At 49.5% G+C, this 21,772-nt stretch overlaps 7 protein-coding genes across 7 annotated transcripts; 3 read left to right on the forward strand and 4 right to left on the reverse strand.

Annotated features, from left to right (window-relative positions):
* Window positions 1-67: 67 nt before the first annotated feature.
* Window positions 68-2,480, reverse strand: ANOM_003271 (cyclin family protein; the record flags this gene model as incomplete). The annotated part of the gene is made up of 4 exons (XM_015548528.1): window positions 68-328; window positions 382-921; window positions 977-2,089; window positions 2,268-2,480. Coding segments are annotated over 4 exons (1,938 nt in total), but the record flags the coding sequence as incomplete, so codon positions are not given.
* A 4,200-nt stretch (window positions 2,481-6,680) lies between these two features.
* Window positions 6,681-8,655, forward strand: ANOM_003272 (putative C6 finger domain protein; the record flags this gene model as incomplete). The annotated part of the gene is made up of 3 exons (XM_015548529.1): window positions 6,681-7,298; window positions 7,373-7,625; window positions 7,673-8,655. 3 exons carry the CDS (start codon window positions 6,681-6,683, stop codon window positions 8,653-8,655), a joined length of 1,854 nt encoding a protein of 617 aa, XP_015409538.1.
* A 1,455-nt stretch (window positions 8,656-10,110) lies between these two features.
* On the reverse strand, window positions 10,111-14,378 carry ANOM_003273 (RNA helicase; the record flags this gene model as incomplete). The annotated part of the gene is made up of 3 exons (XM_015548530.1): window positions 10,111-10,397; window positions 10,513-14,035; window positions 14,133-14,378. The coding sequence occupies 3 exons, from the start codon at window positions 14,376-14,378 to the stop codon at window positions 10,111-10,113; spliced, it is 4,056 nt and encodes a 1,351-aa protein (XP_015409537.1).
* Window positions 14,379-14,664: 286 nt separating this feature from the next.
* Window positions 14,665-15,565, forward strand: ANOM_003274 (DNA 5'-adenosine monophosphate hydrolase; the record flags this gene model as incomplete). Its single annotated transcript, XM_015548531.1, has 3 exons — window positions 14,665-14,752; window positions 14,818-15,081; window positions 15,144-15,565. The coding sequence occupies 3 exons, from the start codon at window positions 14,665-14,667 to the stop codon at window positions 15,563-15,565; spliced, it is 774 nt and encodes a 257-aa protein (XP_015409540.1).
* Window positions 15,566-15,635: 70 nt separating this feature from the next.
* Window positions 15,636-16,825, reverse strand: ANOM_003275 (putative translocon-associated protein, alpha subunit; the record flags this gene model as incomplete). Its single annotated transcript, XM_015548532.1, has 3 exons — window positions 15,636-16,196; window positions 16,250-16,677; window positions 16,754-16,825. 3 exons carry the CDS (start codon window positions 16,823-16,825, stop codon window positions 15,911-15,913), a joined length of 786 nt encoding a protein of 261 aa, XP_015409539.1. The 3' UTR covers window positions 15,636-15,910.
* Window positions 16,826-17,437: 612 nt separating this feature from the next.
* ANOM_003276 (CCCH zinc finger protein) lies at window positions 17,438-18,716 on the forward strand (the record flags this gene model as incomplete). The annotated part of the gene is made up of 4 exons (XM_015548533.1): window positions 17,438-17,512; window positions 17,583-17,726; window positions 17,795-18,137; window positions 18,208-18,716. 4 exons carry the CDS (start codon window positions 17,438-17,440, stop codon window positions 18,714-18,716), a joined length of 1,071 nt encoding a protein of 356 aa, XP_015409542.1.
* A 698-nt stretch (window positions 18,717-19,414) lies between these two features.
* On the reverse strand, window positions 19,415-21,502 carry ANOM_003277 (telomere-binding alpha subunit central domain protein; the record flags this gene model as incomplete). Its single annotated transcript, XM_015548534.1, has 4 exons — window positions 19,415-19,761; window positions 19,868-20,246; window positions 20,307-21,180; window positions 21,233-21,502. The coding sequence occupies 4 exons, from the start codon at window positions 21,500-21,502 to the stop codon at window positions 19,470-19,472; spliced, it is 1,815 nt and encodes a 604-aa protein (XP_015409541.1). The 3' UTR covers window positions 19,415-19,469.
* Between the last annotated feature and the right edge of the window lie 270 nt (window positions 21,503-21,772).

Below are 21,772 nucleotides of genomic sequence, written 5' to 3' on the forward strand. Positions count from 1 at the left end.
TAATCGTGCTTCAAGATGCCAGGCTTCTGGGCGTCCTGGCGAGAATTTTCGCAAGGCAGAGCGGCAGTTATGCGCGCTTCCAGTGATGGTCAACGTCAAGAGACGGCGGGTTGCCAAGACTCTTTTCCCGAGTGACCTCGGGCAGATTGAACCCTTTTCTCATTTCAGCTTCGACGAACAGCGAAGCACGCTTGAACCGTTTGTCAGTGTACTTTTCGTAAATGGCCGCATGGTGCTTGCGAGGGATCTCGCAGCATTCCATCATGAGAGAAATCAGTGGGTAAAGCTGTGAATAGGTGTATCCCGCGTAATGGACATGGGCAGGGGTCTGTTCCAATGTTAGCGGAGGTACAGACCACGAACAGGTCTCTGTAAGCTTACCCAGTTTCCTTTTCTCAGCATCATCCTTGCGAGACAATGAGCGCCAGCAGAGGTAAAACTTGGTGGGCATCCAACGAAGCGTTCATCCATGATGGTAATCTCCAAGAAGTACTTTGCCAGTGTCCGGGTCTCCAGGTCGTAGTCGTCAGCTTTGCTGATCTTCCGCAGGAAGCTCATGGGACCAGGCCACCCAAGTTCGAACTGCAGCATAGTGAGCATGAAACGTTCCGCCTTGAGGATCTCATCGGCGGTGTAGCCTCCGTCAACCATATAAACAATCTCCTGTACGGAAGGACAGTTGATTTCTTCATACTTGGCAGCAATGAAGATGGCGGTGGCACCAACAAGCTGCAGTTTGCCCAGGGAGACTATCTTGCAGGACAGGAAACGGTCGATATAGTTGACACACAGGAAAAGGGTCTCAGGGAGTAGAGAGAACCGATGGTGGACCTGCACAAGCCATTCCATCAGAACGGACCGCATAGACCATTGGATCTCCGCTTGGTTGTCCATATAGTGCGCGTTTGGCAGCATTTTGATCTAGATGCAGTTAGCGATCAATCCCGAGCATATCTCGGTATCCATAATAACACACCTCCTGTTCTCGCATATACTCGAATATATCTTCACTATAGTCCGCGACCATGCTCGTATCCCAGTATTCATCTTCAATATCCTCCACTGTCCGTGTTGCCTCGACAATTTGTTTCGCCAGTGCCAATTCCCGTCTCACTTGCTGCGTGTATTTCGGGAAGAGTATTGTAGTAGTCGCGCCAGTCGTGTTTTCGCCACGGGATCGATAGGAGCGAGCGGTGATATACTCATCGTCCTCTTCATTTTCGTCGTCTTCGTCGTCCCAGGACTCTTCCGGCTCCGAGTGAGCGGGCACATGTTCATGAGGCAGATGTGCGCCAGCAGCAGATACACGTTGTGGCTTCACAACTAGGTTTGAGCCGTCGGCCTCGGTTGCCGTACAGGGTTCAGAGGCTTCCTTGAGTTCCTTGATACCCTGAACCTTACAAATATCCTCGTCGAGCTTGGGGGCGTCCTTCTCCTCTCCATCAACCTCAGAGCTGACAATAGAATGTTCATCGTGATTCTCCGACTCATCATTTGATCCTTCATTGACTGCGTCCCTTTCCGCCAGGCTGCTGAGCTGCGAAGGCGCCGTAGACGAATGCGCGATTTGGCCCCCAGTAGTCCCTTCCTTAGTTTGAGTTATTTCCTTGGATGTAAGTTCGCGTTTTTCCGTCAATGGTTCCATGTGATCTTTAAAGATCGTTCCTCGCTTGTTCAGAGCCTTGCGGGCGTTGGCGGTATGTTGCGGCACGCCGGTCGACCTTCCGACGGGCTCCAGGGGCTTGGAATTCGTCACATTGCTTAATAGGCCCTTGACTCCCGCCACCGATATTGGGCGCTGGGCAGGTTGGGCCAAGACAGAAGATTTCCTCTCCGTGACCTGCACGGAAGGCTTCTCCAATGGCTTGGTCTGTTTCTTGGCTGCAACAGAGATGTCATCCCGAATGCCCTGGACGGTTTTCATGGTATTGCTGACGTCTCCAAAAGCAGCTCTCCTTGACCCATTCTTCGTCGCGCCATTCTGGAACATCGTGGACAGGGCGGGGGTTGATTTGTTTTTCTGGTGAACCATTTTGCTAGTGAGGGGAAAGGCAGCATTCTCATCCCCACGGACGCGAATTCGTTGAGGCTAGAAGCAATTGCATGTCAGTATACAATCTTGAAATTGTATGCGACGCCAAAATGTGAGCACAGGAAGGAAAACACCAAGCGCGTCAAGGTTCGTAAACATGGACGCAGAGAAGGATCCCCCACAAGCTTGATGGATGATGACTACAAACGAAGAAAGAAATGCAGTGGAAACATACCTTTGCATCCATTTTGGGCGACAAGAAGACTTTGAAGCCTTCTCCAAACTGTAGATGTTGATGTTTTGGGGGGACACCCGGATGGTTGTTTACCTATCCGCTGCGAAGGGGTTGAAGGAGCAGCAGCTAAAGTTATAATAAAACCACCCTAAACAAACAACCAGCCGCGCTAAAGCAGTTGCGACAGTACCGACAAGGGAAAAGTTTGGTCAAGAGATCTCAAATTCGCCGAGCCTCAAAAAAAGAAGAAGAAGAAGAAGAAGAATTCCCACCGCAGCATCTAAGATTGTCGCATAGGAGAGAAGGAACTCGTGTTGTTGCCCGAAAGGAATGAGAGCGACGAACAAACAATCGCATCGTCTCTAGGGAACGGCGGGAACCCCCATCCACTCAGCTGGAAGCGGTTACTACCTTACTTGGTTACCGTCAACAACAACCACACTATTCCGTTTCCAGGGTTGCTGTGGTATGCTTATGTCATCTCCATGTTTGCATGGTTTGTGTCACCCCGGACCCCATGACATCACTGATCGCGTCTTCCCATCGACACTTGCATTTGCATCGACAGCCAAAATGTCTCCAAACCTCATGCGCAAATGTCTGAAAAATGACTTACATATGCTACATATCCATGCGATTCTGTTCCAATAATCCTTCTAACAAAAGGGGCCTCAAATGGCTTGATATAAGCGATATCGCTTCACCGCACTTTAAACGCGTCCGGATACACGAATTCGAATCCAATTAAACGCGAGTCCACGTGATCCCTTAGGCCCGCCATTGTCCACCGTTTTGGCAGACCGTTGGACGCTTTTGGTAGTCAGTGGGCAGAATAGACTGGTCTACCTACTCCGTACAGCGCTTTGATATTCGTCGGTCTTCTCTTTAGACTATTGATAGTCAATCTCATAAGTGGCTTCTTCGTAGTCACTCGACTTTGCCTAGAATCGCACGATCTGAGCAATTTCGCAACCGTGGGATGAATCCCCACCGGAAGGAGCCGGTCTTTTATCGAAGAAAGACAATCAATAATCGTTAGTTCTGGTGGCTACGAAGTTCAAAGATTTGAGACTCCTCTTCTTTGCGTTTGGCCACCAAGCCGACTGGGTTTCTTCGATTCCCCGTTCGCACCCGTATCGCCGAAAAAAAAGCCACCACTGGCCTCCAATGTGGGACGCGGATCCGGCGGTACCTATCATGAAGCCGCGGGATTCGTAGCTTTGTCTTGTCTTCAACATAAACATCCACAATAGCCCACTGAGCGGAGCGACAGAACAATTAAGGAATCAGGTGAGTCCGCACACATCCTTGCGTTCTTTCGGCTGAGGACAATCGACTGTTTTATATCAATGCACCTGCGCTTCCCACTTTTGTTTATTCGACTATTTCAATCTTCATGCGCAGTCGGTAAAACTGTGGGAACGGTGCCAAGTGGTCATTGAATTACCCAAACTTTCGGTGTGCATCCATACGCTGACAACCACCACCGGTTTGGGTCAATAGTGCTATTTAAATCAAATGATGGGCTGGCAAATTGGCCCCGCTTTGGATCCCCAATGACTGCCAGGATTTCGTGTCAAATCCTATTCTTCCCTTCGCCTCTCTCTTTTTTTTCATCTTAATTGACAATTGTGACCTAGTTCTAGTGGATTACCGGACGTAGGGATATGTCTATACATACAATACATACGGTGACAATGTGATCTGAGAGACCGATACCACTTATGTATAGAGTCTGTCCTCCGTCGGGTCATTCAAACGGACTCGTCCAATTAATCCTGCGCCAACGGCATCTTTGCGCCAGCTGCCCTGTTGTTTGGCTACCTTTGCGCAAGGGTTATCTGTCTACATCTTTCTTCTTGCCATTTTTCGTTTTCTTTTCCCAATGCGACAAATACATAACTGACTGGGTGTCTACCGCTGTTTACGGACGCCCAGCCCAACCTTTGGGGTGTGGACATGGGGACCTTGACAAGATGATGTCGCAGCACCTGCGCATGTTGTAAAGTAGCAGAAATAGTAGTCATGAAAGCTCCAGCTTGCGATCCCCGCCGATGACCGTTTGTCATCTGCGCCCAACAGGCGAACGGGGATCCATCCTAACGGAGTAGGCATCGAACTAACGCAGTCCACCGTTCCCGAGGAGGGAGGGGTAAAAGAACAACGACGACTACGACTCAGTCTGGACAGGCGCAGATCATGAAACGAGGCAACAATTGGGCGCTGTCACCCGCTTGGCCGCTGTGTCTTTGTCGCATGCGACAATTTGTAGAAAGGATGCGACCTTTCTTTCCTTTGCTCCATCCTATAAGACTCGCCCATCCACTAGCAATTCGTTGGCTGAAGCGCCAACGTTTAATTCCGCCGTTGGATGGAATGGGACGGAATTAAGTTGTAGTCTCTCCAGAAAGCGTGCGACCGACTCAAATGATATCAATCTATCCTGGTCGCCAGCTCTAGTTCTGCCAGAAATCACAATCTAGAGTTCAAATTTATGAAGCTGGAGCTGTCGCTTGGATCCTATGCAGCTGGGAGCTGTTTGGGTCGGGTCTTTTTAGATGGCCAGTAGGGGAGGATTATGACGGAATGGACCCTCGTTCTCCTCAATAGTTGGCTGGGATGTGATCTGGGGGTCACTCGACGTGGCCGCGCTGAGGATGTGCCAAATTACGCCACTTCCTGTACGTCTGTTTTGTCTTTTTGGTCCGACCGGAATGGTTGGGAAAAAGGAGAGGGAGATGGGATGTAAATCAACCACAAGGACAAACGACACAATGGGAAAAAGTACCATGCAAAAAAAAAGAAAAAGACATTGTAGGTTCGTCGCCCTGGCTTTGCATTTCTGCCTTATTTTTGCTTTTCCTTGCCTCTGCGCGAAAGGTTGGTCGAGGCGTACAATCGCCATGAGTTGATCGCATTGGAACAGCTCGTGACAAGCGACACAATCCATCAAACGTGGTGGTCACGAAATCGTAGAGAAACATTAACCAGGTACAAATCGACCTAGACCGCTAGCGACTCAAAATCATGTAAATTGGCCGGTCTTGACCCCATTGTGGCCGGGGGAGAGTTTGATATTAGCCTTGGTAACAAATGCGATTGGTTTCGGTAAATGCGACAGAGCCAGCGCAAATGCGACAAATGAATAGGAGGACAACAAATCCACCAAATCAAGTTGGGGGAGAAAGCGAGCGTGTATAAATGGATTATGGACTTTAATTCATGATTGTAAAGGGGGGTTCGGGTCTGTATTGGGAGATGGTAAGGTCATGGTTGGAGTATTATTACTTCTTGTCACCGACTCCAGACGAGTGACTTGAGGTGAAACCCATTCAGTGATCTGCACCCACTCACTCTTCTCCTCTTCCCTCTCCTCAACCTGCTCTCGTCAACCCAACCCATTCTTCCTTTCCCAAAATCCCCTCCGGCTTCCCTTCATTTTCTATCCAAATCGTCTCGGTTAGTTTTTCTTCCTATTTCTAAATTGCCTACTTCCTTTTGTGAGAGTTTCTTGCAACCGATCTCCCCTGAAATTCCGTTGGGTTGTGATCGACTGCTGTGATGCCACCGCTGACATAGCCCAAGCGCTTCGTAGACGACTCACACACACACACACCCTCACCATCACTGCGACCTCGACCATCGACATCGCCAATCCTCCTCCCTTTTGTTTTCGGATTAATACTACGAGTGCGACGCTAGACGAAACGGTTGGATCTGCGATAGGTGAGTCTTTGATCCTCTCCATCTTCTTCCGGGTGATTCAGGTCTTTGCAGAACTTCGGTTCTACAGGCCATCAGGACTCAACGGGGAAGGTCGGGACATCTCATGTCCATCCTACAATCCTTTTAGGGCCCCTTCGGATTCATTGGAACCTTTTAATGGAATACTCTACTAACTTGTGGTGGTGGTTGTCGACTAGGTTTTCAACGCTTTTTTCTTCCCTCGTCAGTCGCTCTCGGCTGTTGCGACTTGGGGTACCCTCATCCCATACACAACCCTCCCCCATCCATCACTCTCGTAGATTAATCGCGGGTGATCCATCTATCAACCAACCCTCTCTGGTCTCCTTCTTGTGGTAGGTTTGGATGGATTTTGCCCATACCCTCCCTCCCTCCTGGCCGCTCTCTCTGCCTCTTGCCTCTTCCCCACCCTCGCCGCCGGATCCACTCTCGCACCCTATTCGAACATTCGATTAATCGAATCATTGATGTAGCAGAATTGTGGTAGCCTCTCCTCCTGGACTATCCTATCATGCAGGCTGTCCAGTACGAACGACACCCTGCTCCTGGCGAGTCGCCCATCTGGACAGATCATGCGCCCCAGGAGTCCCCCCGCAAGAGCCCTATCCCCAAGAACGTTGCCTTCGAGCTCTTGTCGATGAGAACTCCAAGGTTCGGGCTCGTATCCCCATGCGAGTGCAAATATATCCCCATGACACCACAGACTCGATTGTGACTACAGTCAAGAATTTCTATGGGATCTATGATGGCGCTGCGAGCGGTGTCAGTTTTGAGGATGAGCACGGCACCACACTTATTGCTAGGTATGAGAACTTAAGAAATAACATGACGGTGTATGTGCGGGTAATCCCCGTCCAAGCATACACAGAAGGCTACGGTGATCGCTATTATGGGCATATGCCAGTCGAGGCTCGCAAACGCCCCAGTCTTGGCGAGCCTTTCCAGATGGCGCCCGCAATGCAGTCGGCGCAGATCCCAGATCACCAGCCCCCTTCTCGGCCAGGCTCTAGACTCGCTCGGAAGCGCAGTATGTCACCATCTGGAAGAAGCCGTCGTAGCGCTTCGCAGCACAAGCAGCTCTCTCGAGCGAGCAACAAGAGCAGGGGCTCCAGCACACATGGTAGCTTCCATGACGATGGGGCCTCTCTCTACAGTGACAGTGAGGGCGGATATGGATCTGTCTCAGGGGGCAAGAAGTCCCGTAGTGAACAGCTGGGCAGCTCAGATATCAGTATGGACAATATCCTCCAAGATGGCCGCCGCAAGCGGCCTAAGTTTGAGAGTTCGGTTAGTTTGTCCCGGTTGACCTCTCGTCAACCGATAAACATTGTGCTAACCTGGTTACTTCCTTGGCGTTGAAGGAGCTGCCATTATTCGTTCCTCCTCAGGTCCCTCTCACTACATCTACCTCGTCGATCTCCCCTCAACGCCGATCCATCGGCCAAGAAGGTGCCATCTCCCCATTCGCACGCCCCACTCAACGCCCGTACAGCTATCAACAACCATTACCTTCACCACAAAGCTACGGACATAACGATCAAATATATGGGTACAACTCTATGCGGAATAATATCTATGCCACTCCAGTGGTTCCGGAACATGGACACCGCTTACGTGAGCGGACCGCAACCCAGTCATCAGGCAGTTCAGCAACCCAGCAGGCAATGGTGCCGGGTCTGGCATTCTCCCAACCCCAGACCCTACTATTGCCAGCTGCATATCTGACGAGGATGTTGCAATGCAATTAATCCGCTTAGGCGACGCCTCAAATTTCTCCCATGGTCGCACATCCGCTTCAACCCTTGATGATGCTTTTAGTGGCGCTGCCGATGCGGCCTCCTCGACGGGAGCGACTAGTGATGGCGAGGATTTCAGCGAAGAGGATGACGACCTGCCCGCACGGAGCAGACAGAGGGTGGACTCGAGCCCGATGCTTCCGCCGGGCGCTACTAAGTGCACACACAAGCGCTTAGATGACATTCTCCCCAGTTTCGACAGCTCTGATGGAAGTGATGGCGATGAGGAGTACCAGCAGGATGATTATCAGGACAGCCTGATCAAAAATGAGGCCGACGATGATTCTCTTTACAGAGAGTCTGCCCCCAAACCGAAGAAGGCTAAGACACGGGCAAATAGTGCCACTTCTAGCAAGGCTCGAGGAACCAAGCCGGCACCTGTGCGGCAACATAAAATCAACAAGGGTGCACCCGCTGCTGCTCGTAAGGTGAAGTCCATGCCAGCTGCGACTAGTCAAAAGCCCATCGTGCCCCCGCAGATGGTTAGCCCTGCCCCTACACGAAAGACCTCAACTTCATCGGTCAATTTCCAGCACCAGTTGGCTGCGGACGAAGAAGACCTGTCAACCAAGCCGCGCTGCCAACGCTGCCGTAAAAGCAAGAAGGGCTGCGATCGTCAACGTCCCTGCGGGCGGTGCAAGGATGCTGGGATTGGCATCGAAGGCTGTATCAGTGAAGATGAAGGAAATGGTCGCAAAGGCCGCTACGGTCGTCACATGGGAGTTCCCGTGAAGAAATCCATTGAAGCTACTAGCTCAGTCAATGGCGATACACAGCCCATTGTGGCTGCTGCTTCTGCTGCTTCGTCATCTGCTGCCATTGACAAGAACAAGAAACGCAAGCGTTAGGGCGCAACCCTGGTGCAAGGAAAGAACGATCCAGCAACTGCCAGATGAGTATTGATATACCCACTTTGGGATCCTTCTGTATATTGGATTCAAAAGAATGAATATTGTCTGCTAATCATCTGTTCAATCCTATGCTTTATTTATTACTATTCATAAATGAATGGATTCCATTCCCTTTCATAGCTCCTTTCCTCTTTCCTCCCTAACAGTTATGCCCCGTGACCGACAAGCCGTCTCCGGCACCTGATCGTAGTCACTGCGGATACTCCTTTCAATGATAATACTTAAATAATGATATTATTATCATCTAGGCTATTGTAGGGTCCCCAGTTACTTCTAACTGGGATCTGACGATCTCGATTCTGATTGGTCACTATCTGGGGCTTTTTATCGATCGCTCAATCCATGTGTCACGTGACTTTAAATCTGCCGTTCCCGGCCGCTTTCTGTTTCTACTTGGATGCTTGGTTGGACTGGTTGGACTGGTTGAACCTGTTAGACTAGTTGAACTGATTCAACTGGCTCGACTAGTTAGACTGATTAGACTAGCTAGACTGGCTGAACTAGCTGAACCAACTGGATTGAATAGACTGACTGGGTTGGATAGACTGACTGGACTGCTTGGTCTGTTTGTTAAAATAATTATTACTGGCAGCTCGTTTCTAGTGTTATATGGTGGATATTTACATATCTGGGGCAGTTCCTGTATCATGCGATTCCATCACAGTCACTTGAGCTGGCAGCCCTAGTAGGTCGCATTCGGAAAGGTTCTTGTAGTTCAGAAGCTGCTCAAGTTGTCTAGGTAGAAACCCTGCTAAGTTAACAATTGCTCTGACTTATAATTACAAGTTACTGTCTATCCTGGTGTAATACCCGGGGATAAGAGCTATTTCACTAACTTTCTCAAAGATAAAGACAGATATCACCTCATCTGATTCCCTGTATACCGAAAAATTAGATTGCGAATGTGAAGTTTTATATTTGGGTCGGGTTCTGGTAATAAATAGTATGGAGATAGACCGTATCTTTGAGATATACAAGGATATCAATCGGTTCGTCGGATAGATATAGTAGTATTAGTAGTTCTATGGTAGTGCCGGTCAACCAGCTCTTCGATCATCTGCTTATCCTTGTCTCGCCTAGTTCTTTGGACGGTCGTTCGATCTCGCTGCTTCTCTAAGATTCAGACATCGTAACCACCTTAGCGCAACGCGCGTCTAAAACATCAGCAACTTTAGCGTCTACCACAAGTAAAATGAGGTTTATGACCAAACCCTAGGGTCTGATCTGCATGGATCGCACTTTATATAGATATATAGATCTGGTAGTCTGCCAGGGCGCCACCATGACAGTAGTTTTATCTCGTCTATATCTTACTCTAAAGGAACTTTTCTAGACCTCACCTCACTAGCGCTATCCATGTTTTATCCAAGTAAAATCAAGCCAGTCAAACCACTATTGATCCAACCCATTCAATTCAATCAACCTCTTCACAACCTCAATTACCCGACCCGCAATATCATCCTTCTCACCACTCCCTTTTTCGATAGACAGAGGCCCAGAGGCAGGGTTATCAATCCGCGCCGCAATAATCTCATCCACCATCATACGTAGGCGAGAAACAAGCACACCGATTCGCGCCCACCCACGGAGCCGTAACCAGCCGTCAACAATAAGGCCCCGGCCCGTCGTATCGAGATCGATGGATCCGCAAAAGAGGAGGAGAGAGTAGGCGTTGAACGCTGTTAGTATCCGATGAATTAGTAAACGGTCAATTCATATGCAGTGCATGCTTTCGCTGAGTATATTCCAGAATGGAGGCGGAAAACAGAGCAGAGATAAGTGTAGGGAACTTACGAGTTAGATCACGAATGAAGACCTTGCTGGTCGCCATCTTGGTGAAGTAGCTTAGGTACGCTGCCGAACCGGGGTAGCTCTGGGCCGAGAACAGGAGAGAGCTGGGGTGGATGAAGACGCGGCCGTTTTCCTGGTTGAAGTATTTGATCGTTCTTGCGTCTGGGTCGACTTCAACGGTTCCGGTGACGGAGCTCATGAACTTCTTGTCCGGGAAGGAGATCTGCGCGATCTGGGGTTGGAAGGCACCGGCGATTAGGGCTCGGAGGAGGCTTCGGTTGCCTGCGTTGCGGTTCCAGCGCGGGTCGGCGGGGTCGGAGGAGTAGTCGACTGGGAGGAGGCCGGCGTCTTTGAGGGAGGTGAGGAGTTGGGCTTTGTTGGAGGAGATGTCGCGGAGGGTTTGATGAGAGAGGAAGTTGGCGCTGCACCATGATTGCGTCTGCCAGTATCCTTGGGTCTTGACGCGCTCTGACCATTGTTGGTAGGCTGTGAGATCGGTGAGGAGGTCGCCGTCTCCGCGGGAGAAGGATGATTTGGCAGCGTCTGCTTCCTCGCGCTTGTCGCGGGGGGAGACGAAGGGGCTCTTCACTGTTAGAATTGCGGAGATGGTGATGCAGTGGTCTATACAGTTGAAGATGGAACCGTAAACCATGAGTTTGGCGCATCGCAAGTCGGCGGGGATCATCGACAAGTATCGTCCAAGGGCTGTCAATTTGTCATGGTCCAGGGCTCCAACACGATGAAGGAAGCCCAAGGCTCCTTCAACGGCCACGCTTTCAGGAGGAGTGATGGTATTCGCCAGGAAAGTCGCGACGTCGTTGATGCCCTGCATAGACTTGACGGAGAGGCACAATTGCTCCAATGGTACCCGGCGGATTTCTGGGTCTGGTCGAGGTGCCATTTTATTCTCTGCCTGCCGTGTGTAGAGCTTGTAGCATGCACCAGCCCTAACACGACCAGCACGTCCTCGTCGTTGCTTACATGCCGCTTGTGATGCCCATACTTCTTGTAGTCGGACCATGTTGTCTTTAGGATCGTAACTCGTTTCTTTGACGCGGCCAGTGTCGATAACCGCGACAACATCCTCGATTGTGATTGATGTCTCAGCAACATTGGTTGCTGCAATAACCTTTCTCTTTCCTTTCGGGGGACTCAGGAATACACGCCGTTGCTCAGCTGGGAGAAGGGATGCATGCAGAGGAAGTGGATGGGCATTAGGAATTCTCTTCACGGCGTTAAGGCACCTTTCAATTTCCATGGTACCGGGCAAGAAGATGAGAATCCCTCCAGGTCGATCTCCAAGCTGGGCGTCAATGTAGCGGACTGTGGACGTGATCAACTCGTAATTGATTCCCATGCCCATGTTCCGAAGAATCTTGCCAAGTGACTCTTCGCCCTGAGAAGAGTCTTCCTCAAAGTCCCGCTCAGCCAACTCAGGTGAAAATCCCGTGTCACGGATGATGTCGTCCAGGTAAAAGTCAGACACAGGAAAAGTCCGCCCAGGAATATTCACCAGTCCAACATTTTGGCGGCCACCAAAGTAGTTGGTGAAGATTTCTGCGTCAAGCGTTGCACTCATCAGTATGACCTTAATATCTTTGCGGTACCGAAGAACATCCCGTAGGAGGGCGAGCAGAAAATCGGTATCAAGACTCCGTTCATGAACTTCATCCACTACGATATGTGTGACATCTGCGAGGGATCCTGCAACATTCCCATCCGCACCGCTTCCAGACTGTATACGACGAAGCAAAACACCAGTTGTGACAAAAGTGATCTTCGTCGCCCCAGATTTGACCTTGGAGTCACCTCGAATGATATATCCAACCTCCTCTCCTACAGAGGTGCATCGCTCATCGCTCACACGATCCGCAAGACCTAAAGCAGAGATCCTACGTGGCTGCGTACAGATAATGTTCGCAATGCCACCAAGGTCTCGCCTAATCATATCATCCAATATGAACTGAACGGACTGGGTACTTTTACCGCTACCTGTCTCACCAGAGATGATAGTAACCTGATGTGAATTCACTGCACGTACGATAGCATCTTGAATGTTCCAAGCGGGAAGTGATTCTCGCTTTCGAGTCATGTCCTGTTGGGCCGGCGTAGACTGTCTAGCCTGCCAGGCCTCTCGAACAGATATACTCTGAGGCGAGCCCGGTTGCCAGCTAATCTCCTTATTCTTCTTGCGAGATTGGCGCACAGGAAGTTCTAAGTTACCTCCAGTGGTAGATGATGTTGCGGCGACCGTTGCAATATCTCGCAACTTGCCCGGATTTTGCATGACCTCCGGAAGATGCATCTCTAGCCAGTCAAGCAAGTTGTATACCATTGGCTCTCCCAAAAAGCTTTCCTCTGCATGTTTCACTGCTTGACGGATCGCGCTAAGTCGTATATAAGAAGGGATTCCTTTCGCTTGTATCGAAATAATCGGCACTGAGGATGGATAATGATTTGAGGGCCTTTGGAAGCGGAATGTAGTTGACTCGGGCAAGTCTGAGGACTCGCTCTTGATCGCACACACCTTAGGCGATACCTTACTATAACGCTCCCCGAAGATAGCTTCGAGAGTCTCCTGTTCTTCGGCCCAGGAATCATCACCTTCATCAGATATAGAGCCTGCAAAAGAAGTCGTTCCATGCACTAATGTGTTTTGTAACATTTCAGCAGTTGCAAGCTCATCACCTTGCTTGCTGTCCAGGGCCCGCGAGCAAAGGTCCGCAGAATAGCCAATGGTGGCCAGCCGCTTGATCTTCGCCTCTCTTGCAAGATCATCACTCGCTAGACTCACGCCAGCAGAGTATGACTCAGGTAGACACCAAGATGGAAGATCATCCTCTGGAACATAGATCAGAAGCCACTCAAGCACCTCTTCTCTGTCTTTGCATGCAGAACTCGCCTCATCTACATGGCTGCGCCGGAAGCCCAAGCGAGTGAACTCCTCGATTATGGAGTTACGCTCGGATTCCGGAATTTTCACGTTATAAGGATTCCAAATCGCATGTTGTTGCAAGAGATTCTCAATTTCTCTGCGCACTTTACTCCCCAGATCCACTTTCGGGGCGTTCGACCAGATCCTTTTCCCTCTATTATCACCGCTGGACCCCAGGCCCAATTCAACCGCCGCTTGATCCTTCGCCTTAGCCTGATTTTTTTCTCGCTCTTTCCGTTTTTTCTCCAAATCGGCCGCGGCACTTTCACGCTCCTGTTTAGCCAAAAATGGGTCTGCTTCGTACATCCACCCTTTGCCTTCTTTGGTATCGGCAGTCTTGATATCAGCAAAATCCTCTTTCCAGAGCTTCTTATAGGTCGGCGGAAGCATCATATGAATATTCCTCATGTTGCAGACCCGGTACAGAGCGAACGCAGCAGCAAAGTGACGAGCTTCCAGTGCCGTAGGTTGCGCAGCCAAATGCTTGTGTGACGGAGGAGGCTTCATAGGAGGAAGGGTAGTTGCTTCGCGAGTCTTGGGGTCGACACGTTTCAATATAACCGCTGACATATAACCTTCTGGTGTTTTTGTCTAGTATGTGGTAGAAACTATTAGCCCAAAGTTGAACTAAACTTGTGCCGTGTGGCCGCATGTTATGCTAAGAACATCCTATCCGTCCATTGCTCACCATTGTATACTCGGGCTTCTCCCACTTCTGCTTCTGACAATGCTCTGCGATCATATTGACCGGTAGTTTACCGGTCCATGATGCGCCACCGATAACCTGCTTAACAGAGGGTTTCTTCTGCTCATCTGGTGGAGGCTGCGCTTTCTTTGCAGCTTCAGCCGCCGTTTTCTCTGCGGCGGCTTTGGCTTGCTTGGTGCCCGGTTTGGGACCTCCTCCACGGGCGTCGGCTTTCTTCTTAGGGCCCATTCTACCACGGTAATTTGCTATCTTAAAGAAGACGCCCGTGGAGCAATCACACCTTTCGATAAAGAAGCGAGTGGATTGAATTGCTGTTAAAGCGGAAGTTTGGCTGTTCCGCACTAGGGCCGCCTTTTTTTGGGCCGTAGGGCTGCGGGGAAGTCGCCGCGGATCGCCTTCTGGTTCAGCTTCGCTCCTCCGCAGTCACTTGCTACTCCGAGCACAACCATGACAACTTAACCACATCTGACGGCCAAATAGGCCCTACACCATAATCGCAATATATACACCCACTATGGCAGACGATTCACCAAGCCCAGAAGACCAAGGCGCGGCAGCTGCGACCACCGCGGCAGAATCAAAATCGGGGAAAAGGGATGCCTGTATGTATGCAACTGATCATGCTTGCAATACTTGTATATTCTAAGAAAAAGGCTAATCTATATAGTCGCCGAGCTCCTCGCCCCTAAACCCAAGCATGCAAAGTACGCAAAAGACGGCCCTTCCAAAGATTCATCAAACAAGAGAGCCATCGGTGGCCCGCGCGACGGCTTGGGCGCCTATATCGCAAAACCGGAATCTTTCCCTTCCAGTGTCGTTGTATATCACAATGAGACTTCGTCGCGATTTACGACCTTTTCCCAAAATCAACTCTCCATCTACTTCTACTTCCGCGGGATGCTTCCAAAACCCGTCTCCATCCTTTCGAAGCGTTCGAAGATCCTGAGTTTCTGAAAAAAGTGAAAGAAGAGACAAAAAAACTTCGATCTTTAGCCGCGGCTGAGCTCAGACGGAGATATGGGAAAGGCTCCGCTCAAGATAAAGAGAGGCAAGAGGCGCTTAGTGCAGATCCTCCTCTGGATGAACTGCCGCCGGGACGAAACTGGGAACAAGAGATCATGTGCGGAATCCATGCGCATCCGTCTATGAATCATCTACATATCCATGTTATCTCGGTGGACAGGTACAGCGACCGACTGAAACACAAGAAACATTACAATAGTTTTTCTACGCCGTTCTTCGTCCCTATCGATGATTTCCCCCTGGCGCAAGACGATGTTAGGCGACATCCTGGTAGAGAGGGCTATTTGCGACGAGATTACACATGCTGGCGTTGTGGGAGGGAATTTGGGAACAAATTTTCCGAGTTGAAGATACATTTAGAGAAGGAGTTCGACGAGTGGAAGCGCCTGTAAGCGGAGGAAGGCACACAAAGGGCGAAATGGCCATGATATCATGAGTTGTACGAATCGTCGAGAAACCAAAGTAGAAGCAGGCACGGATCGACTGTTTCCATTTGACACAGTTGTGTAAAGGACTGAGCTTCTAGAAGCTACAATTACTAATTTCAATTGTCGTAAATATACATGCCCCAATCAGCGATGGCAGTGGCTTGCGATCGATCACATTCTCAGCGATCTTTGGTCCCAAGCTTGGTAAACTCCCACAAGAATCGGTGTAATAACCATACAAGGTCCAAGAAATAAAATGAGGCCCCACTCTTCCCTCTATATTCCACAACAGCGCTGCCGTTGACTCCTTTAAGCACGGCTCTTGGATCGGGTGCTACCCTTCACCTTCCGGGCCTCAGGGCGGTTAATGTGGTGAGCGGGAATCCAATCAGCATTGTAGGTGGTGGCTGACGAGACTGCCGGGCTGCTGGGTTCGACGGTCTCGGCCTTCTTCGCAGCACCAGAAGTCTTCTTGGAGTGCTCAGCACCCTTTCCACTCTTGCGCTTCTGGGGGAAGTAAGGAGCGACCCAGACAGTGTAGAAGAAGTAGACAACACCGGAGGAGCAGGCCAGGAGGAAGAAATACAGGAAAAGACTAAGATTGATAGTCAGCGATTGTTTGCGAACGCGACAAGCAGTCCATCTTACATCTGGGGATCGAAGAAGCTAGTTTCGGGCTCCACAACACTGACGGTGCCGTTGTAGGCGTAGACGGTGTAGAATCTGCCCTCGCTATCGGAGATGATAGAAGCAAGGCTAAGTCTAAGGTCCTGGGGATGCATCTCGGTGGTAATCTGATAGCTCAGGGTCTCCGTCTCGCCAGCGGGAATCTCCACACTGTATCCAGTTGCAGTCAAGTTGCGCACGATCGTGCTGTCCTCATCCAGGGTGGACAAGGTGCCACCGATGAAGTTCACCTTCACGGGGGCAGGCTCATCATTGGTGAAAGCGACAAGCGCCTGGGTTGGGTAACCGTTGACAATCTTGACACCGAAGATCTCGGAAGCAGGGAAAGTAGTCTGCGCCGTCAGAGCGAGCTTGGGAGTCTCTACACTCTCTTCTGCCTTTTCAGCATCCTATACATGACAATTGATGTGTTAGCGACGCAATTGATATCAGTAGGCGATGGTATCTGGAACAATGGCAACATACCGCCGCGAAACTGCCGCCGATCAAGGCTTGGGCAGAGAGCAAAGCCAACGACAGGAAGCTGAAACGAGCCATTCTGATCGGTCCAAGAGTCCAATGTGGAGAAGAAGAGGGGAAAGAGAAAAAGAAACGTTCCGAAAAGAAATGAAGACAAAAAGAAAGGGAAGGGAGGGGGAAGGAAGGGAAATGCAGAGTGGGAATGGAAGTACCAGTAGATCGTGAACAAGGGCTGAAGTGGTTTCCTCCACGTAGGCGTTTAGTTTGTCTTTTCCTTAGTCAGGCAGGTCACGACTTCCCCATAAGAAACCGGCGGGTAGACCAGCTGACTCAGCCTACCCACTGCATTCTGACTGGTGGTCCTTTTGGCGCTGCCTCAGTTCCTGAGGTTAGCAACAAAAAATAAATCCCCCGAAACTTATGTTACTGGACTTCCAACTGGACTGTATAAGACTTGGTGGTGAATGTAAATCGGGTTGTGAAGGAAGTGTCGCGCGTAACGATTCACTTTGCTTACCCCTCCTCTATTCTTATACATATAGAAAACATATATTCTCTCTTCCCTTTTCCTCCAGCCTCATCGACCTTCCCATTCTCCTCTTCTAAACCCCGTCTCCGCAATTAACTTACTTTGACTTTCCCATCTCCACACAGTACACCCATACCTAGCTATAACCAACAAAACCCATCATGACTGCCCAAGCTTATCTCGAACGATATAAACAGTTGACTTCAATAGAAGACATAAAAAATAATCTGATTGAGGTAGCCTCTCCAATCATGGCGCTTATCCTGATTCTCTACCTAATCTTTAACCTTCTTCCTCGGCCACTAGGAACTGTTGCAACGTGTGACGGAGCTTGAGGATGCATATCAACAAGAGCGGCTGGACCATGAGCGCGAGACGCGCTTTAATCGGGACATTCAGCTCCATGAAATGGAGTTAATGGATCAGATATCAAGAATTAAAACTATTATGGTGAGAGCTGATATCGATGGAGCGCTCTATCTATCACTATGCTAACGATGTCGGCGCTTGCACGGTAGGACCGGGAACCCTTCATAGTCGTGCTTCTCGATGGTGGTGGAATCATCTTTAAGGACGAATATCTGCAACAAGGAGAACAAGGTGGACAGAATGCGGCGAAGAAGCTCCATTCGGCCTTACAGGACTACGTCTCCGGCAATTTCCCGACCATCAACTCTCCGAAGGTAATCACAAAGATGTATGTCAATGTGAAGGGATTAAGCGACCTTTGCGTCCGTGGCGGCGTCACGACCGAGCCTTCCTTGATCGAAGATTTTGTCCGGGGTTTCAATGCTAGTTATCCTCTCTTTGATTTGGTCGATATCGGTCCTGGGAAAGAGAGCGCTCATGATAAAATTGGAGGTATGTCAAATGAGATTCTATTGTCTGTTTGGTTGACAGATACTGATCGTTGTTCTCCCCGCCTTTCTAGAGGCTTTCAGACTAAATTTATACAACTGCCATTGCCACCAGATATTCCTGGGTTGCTCGCAGGATAGTGCTTATGCTCAAATTTTGGAAGACACACTGGCCGATAGAGACCTCATAGGCCGAGTTTCTCTGATTGAGGGCCTCCCATTTGCAAGCGACCTGGACTTAATAAAAACATCGTACAGAGTCACTAAGATCTCGGATCTTTTCCGAGATACGAAGATATCTGTATGGGCACCTTGGAAAGCTGCGGTGGCTAGCAAACCTCGCGCTCTCCTCACCCCGTCGCCCGTCCAGCATGTAACTCTCTCTCGAACGTCAACCAATACCACGACAACCAGTAACAGCGTGCCCATATCTACCTCATCCACGAATACACCTAACTCCGGGGAGTTTCAGGTTGTGCGATCGAAATCATCTGTCCCGCCACCCCCCAAAATCGTGGAACGAAACAAGTACGGCCAGCGTGTAGACCGACTTGACTTTAAGACCATCCCTCGGGAGAGGTAAACCGCATTAAAAAACTGAAATTGTGCAATTTTTACTATTTACAAGGCGAATGCCTAATGAAAACTGCCATCACGATCATTCGCGGAAATTGACCAAGACCGAATATATGATTTTGACAGCCATCGCCCGTATGACTCCGTGTCGTTATGGGCTGGAGTGTGATGATCCTGAATGTATGTATGGACATCGCTGCCCTCAGAGTGAACCCGGTAAGAAAGATTGTTATTGGGGTTCAAGCTGTCGATTCGACATTTCGGCGCACGGAATCGACACCAACATCGTCAAAGTGACTAAAGTTTAGTACCTCCACACCTAAATCGAGCTGTGGACCTAAAGACCACAATTCGGGCTCACCACTATTTAGCGCCAGCAGAGATCATCATAAACACTCGCCTTCTTATACTCGTTATTATTACGAGGATTCTTTGCTTAGGTATCGGCGTTCTGTTCTAATTAGTCTCCCTGCATCTAAGCCTGTTTCTGCTCTATAAAGGATGATTCTCGGGGTTGATATGTATACACGCACCTTTTCGCCGCTCGAGCCGAGTGGGTTGTATTTACTCGTAAATGAGGTTTACTGCGTTACGCAGTTACACGAGAGAAGATAGTATATCTTCTGATAGATTTGAGTTGTTTTTTGCAAAACTTCATCAGACCAAAATAGCTCTACAGTGAAACTTATCATAGCAAGAGCCATGATAATATCCAATTTGAAACCAGCGCAAAAGGGTATAGAAATACACGAATGCCGACTCATGAATCAATGGTCGTCTGAAACATACCGAACCTCCTTTCCCAACCGAAGCAATCCTCGCGACTGCATCCAGACTTATCGTCAGACATTGCATCTGCGTCTGAGAGATGGGAACACTTGACACCGTACTCCTGTATACAGCACACGAATGGTCTTGAGGAGGCGCGGTCCAGCTTCGGAGGGCCTTGGTCATTTTCTTCAGTATTCTTCTTCTTCCGTTCCTCGAGATCACCCCAAAGAATGAAAAGCCGCTCCCGTAGAATCGCCAACTGCTCTGAGTCTGTGCGCAAGCTGGTTGGAGATGACAAAATCAGCAAAGGGCACTAGGTCGGAGGGGGGAAGGAGGAGGAATAAGAAGAAAGAAAGCAGGAGGGAGGGGGGGGGTTAGAGGACTTACTCGGTTGCACTCATTTTCAACAAAAATTCTGCGTTGGCATCCGACACAAAAAGTTTGATCTGTTCTTTTGGCTGCCCAGGAGGAGGGGGTAATGCGTCCTCAATGAGGAGACAAAAACGCCATTCCCATTGAGTGATACCATCGTCTTCTGCGTGTTGGTACATGCCGCTGCCTGAGTGATTCTCCTTAGGCTCTTGACGGACTGCGAAATCTTTTATATCTGGAGGGAAGAAGTCGACAACACGAACAGTAGTTTTGTAACATAGATTCTGAAATGGAAGACGATACTCGACACCGTCATGGGACTCAAACTCATGGAATTCGCTTGTAACGATATCTTCGATCCTCCGTCCACGAACGCCTTCATAACTAGCTTTTACTGCAATTGTGGCTCAATCAGTTGTCTATACATCAATCAACCCTAGTGCGGCAGCCTTACCATGTTCATTAGGTCTATTGCGCTCTTTCAATTGTCGAGTTGCTTCGCTTTCTTCTCTCATGCCTCCCAGTCTTTTCTTATTGCGGGCTTTTAGACCCTCTGTTGGCTTAGCATCTTCTTCAGCCTTCCGCTTTCCAGTGTTGATTCCTCTGTAGTAATCCTTCTTCCGACGTAGAAGCTCTTTGGCATGATCATTCTTTTCAGGATCCACTAAGTGCACGTTATTGAAACGCGCGCTGTGCATGCTAGCTTCGAGCGTTAGGTTGTGACGATTTGCCTTGATATGAACATATTTCAAACTGATAATATCGTCCTCCTTGATATTTTCTCGGGCAAAGCTCGCATGTGGCTCCCATAATGTTACGGGCAGAGACATTTGGCCTTGTGGACCGGTCCATTTCTTCCTGCTCCGATAGAACGAATCGCCACCAGGGTCATCATCTATAGATGTATGATCCTGCAGCTTCTTATTTGTTGTATAGTCGCTCAAGTACAAGAGTGCTTTCTCGCTGTTCTGGGGGTACAACTTGACTACTTCACCGATCATGTCCACAAGTGTACCCTCTCGGATATCCTTTATAGAGGTAAGCTTCCTTTGTGTCCGGGAATCCTGCCTCGAGCTTGAAGCTTCGGAGGTGAAGGACTGGGGAGCTGTCACTTGTGAAGCAGAAACATTTCGAAACTCTGAGAGCCCAGAAATACTTTCTAGTAGGCTCTGACATCGTCTCTTCTCCGTATAGGACGGCTCAAAGGGAGTTGGTCCAGAAATAGGTGCACTAGTACACAATGGGTCCGGGTCAAAGCGGAAGATAGCCCATGGTACGTTCGCTCTGTCCCCTGCAATCCCTAGTGGCTTACCGTTGTAATTTCTAATCTGTGTTTAATCTGTCAGCGTAGGCCTGGATATCAAAGATTGGGCAACACACCCAGAGGTTCCGCAGCAGGACTACATCACCCTCTTGCACAGGAGGCAGATGAGACTCGTTATCTTTAAAATACTTGACTTTCAGTCCATCCCACACATGTCCATTCTTCAGATTATCAGACTTCAAAGTGAAGGTTATACAAAGCGAGTTCGCCGTCCTGAACACGCCTTGGAAAACATCGACAACTACCCCAATTACAGTTACGTTTCCCTGTGATCGAAGAGCAGCGGGTATGTCAATCACGGTAGAAGACGACGAATTGCTCGCCATGTCACAACTTATGTTATAGTTGAGCGTGACAAGCTCATGGTTCTTTAAAACGGTTCTGTAGCTATATCTGATTGCGCCTGCAGCTGGGGAAGGACTTAGATCCCCTATAAAGAAGGCACGATATGCTATAATGCAAAACGTGTGAAAGCCAGGAGGCCAATCCCAAAAAGATGTAGACGGCGAGACAAAGCGTCTCACCAGTTGCTCGGCGCTAACTTCGCTTAGGCGGGTGTGGCGCTTGACAGTGGGCGTGGCCGAAAACAGCAAATC

This window comes from Aspergillus nomiae (assembly GCF_001204775.2).
Source record: "Aspergillus nomiae NRRL 13137 chromosome Unknown contig00048, whole genome shotgun sequence".
NCBI classification, from domain to species: domain Eukaryota; kingdom Fungi; phylum Ascomycota; class Eurotiomycetes; order Eurotiales; family Aspergillaceae; genus Aspergillus; species Aspergillus nomiae.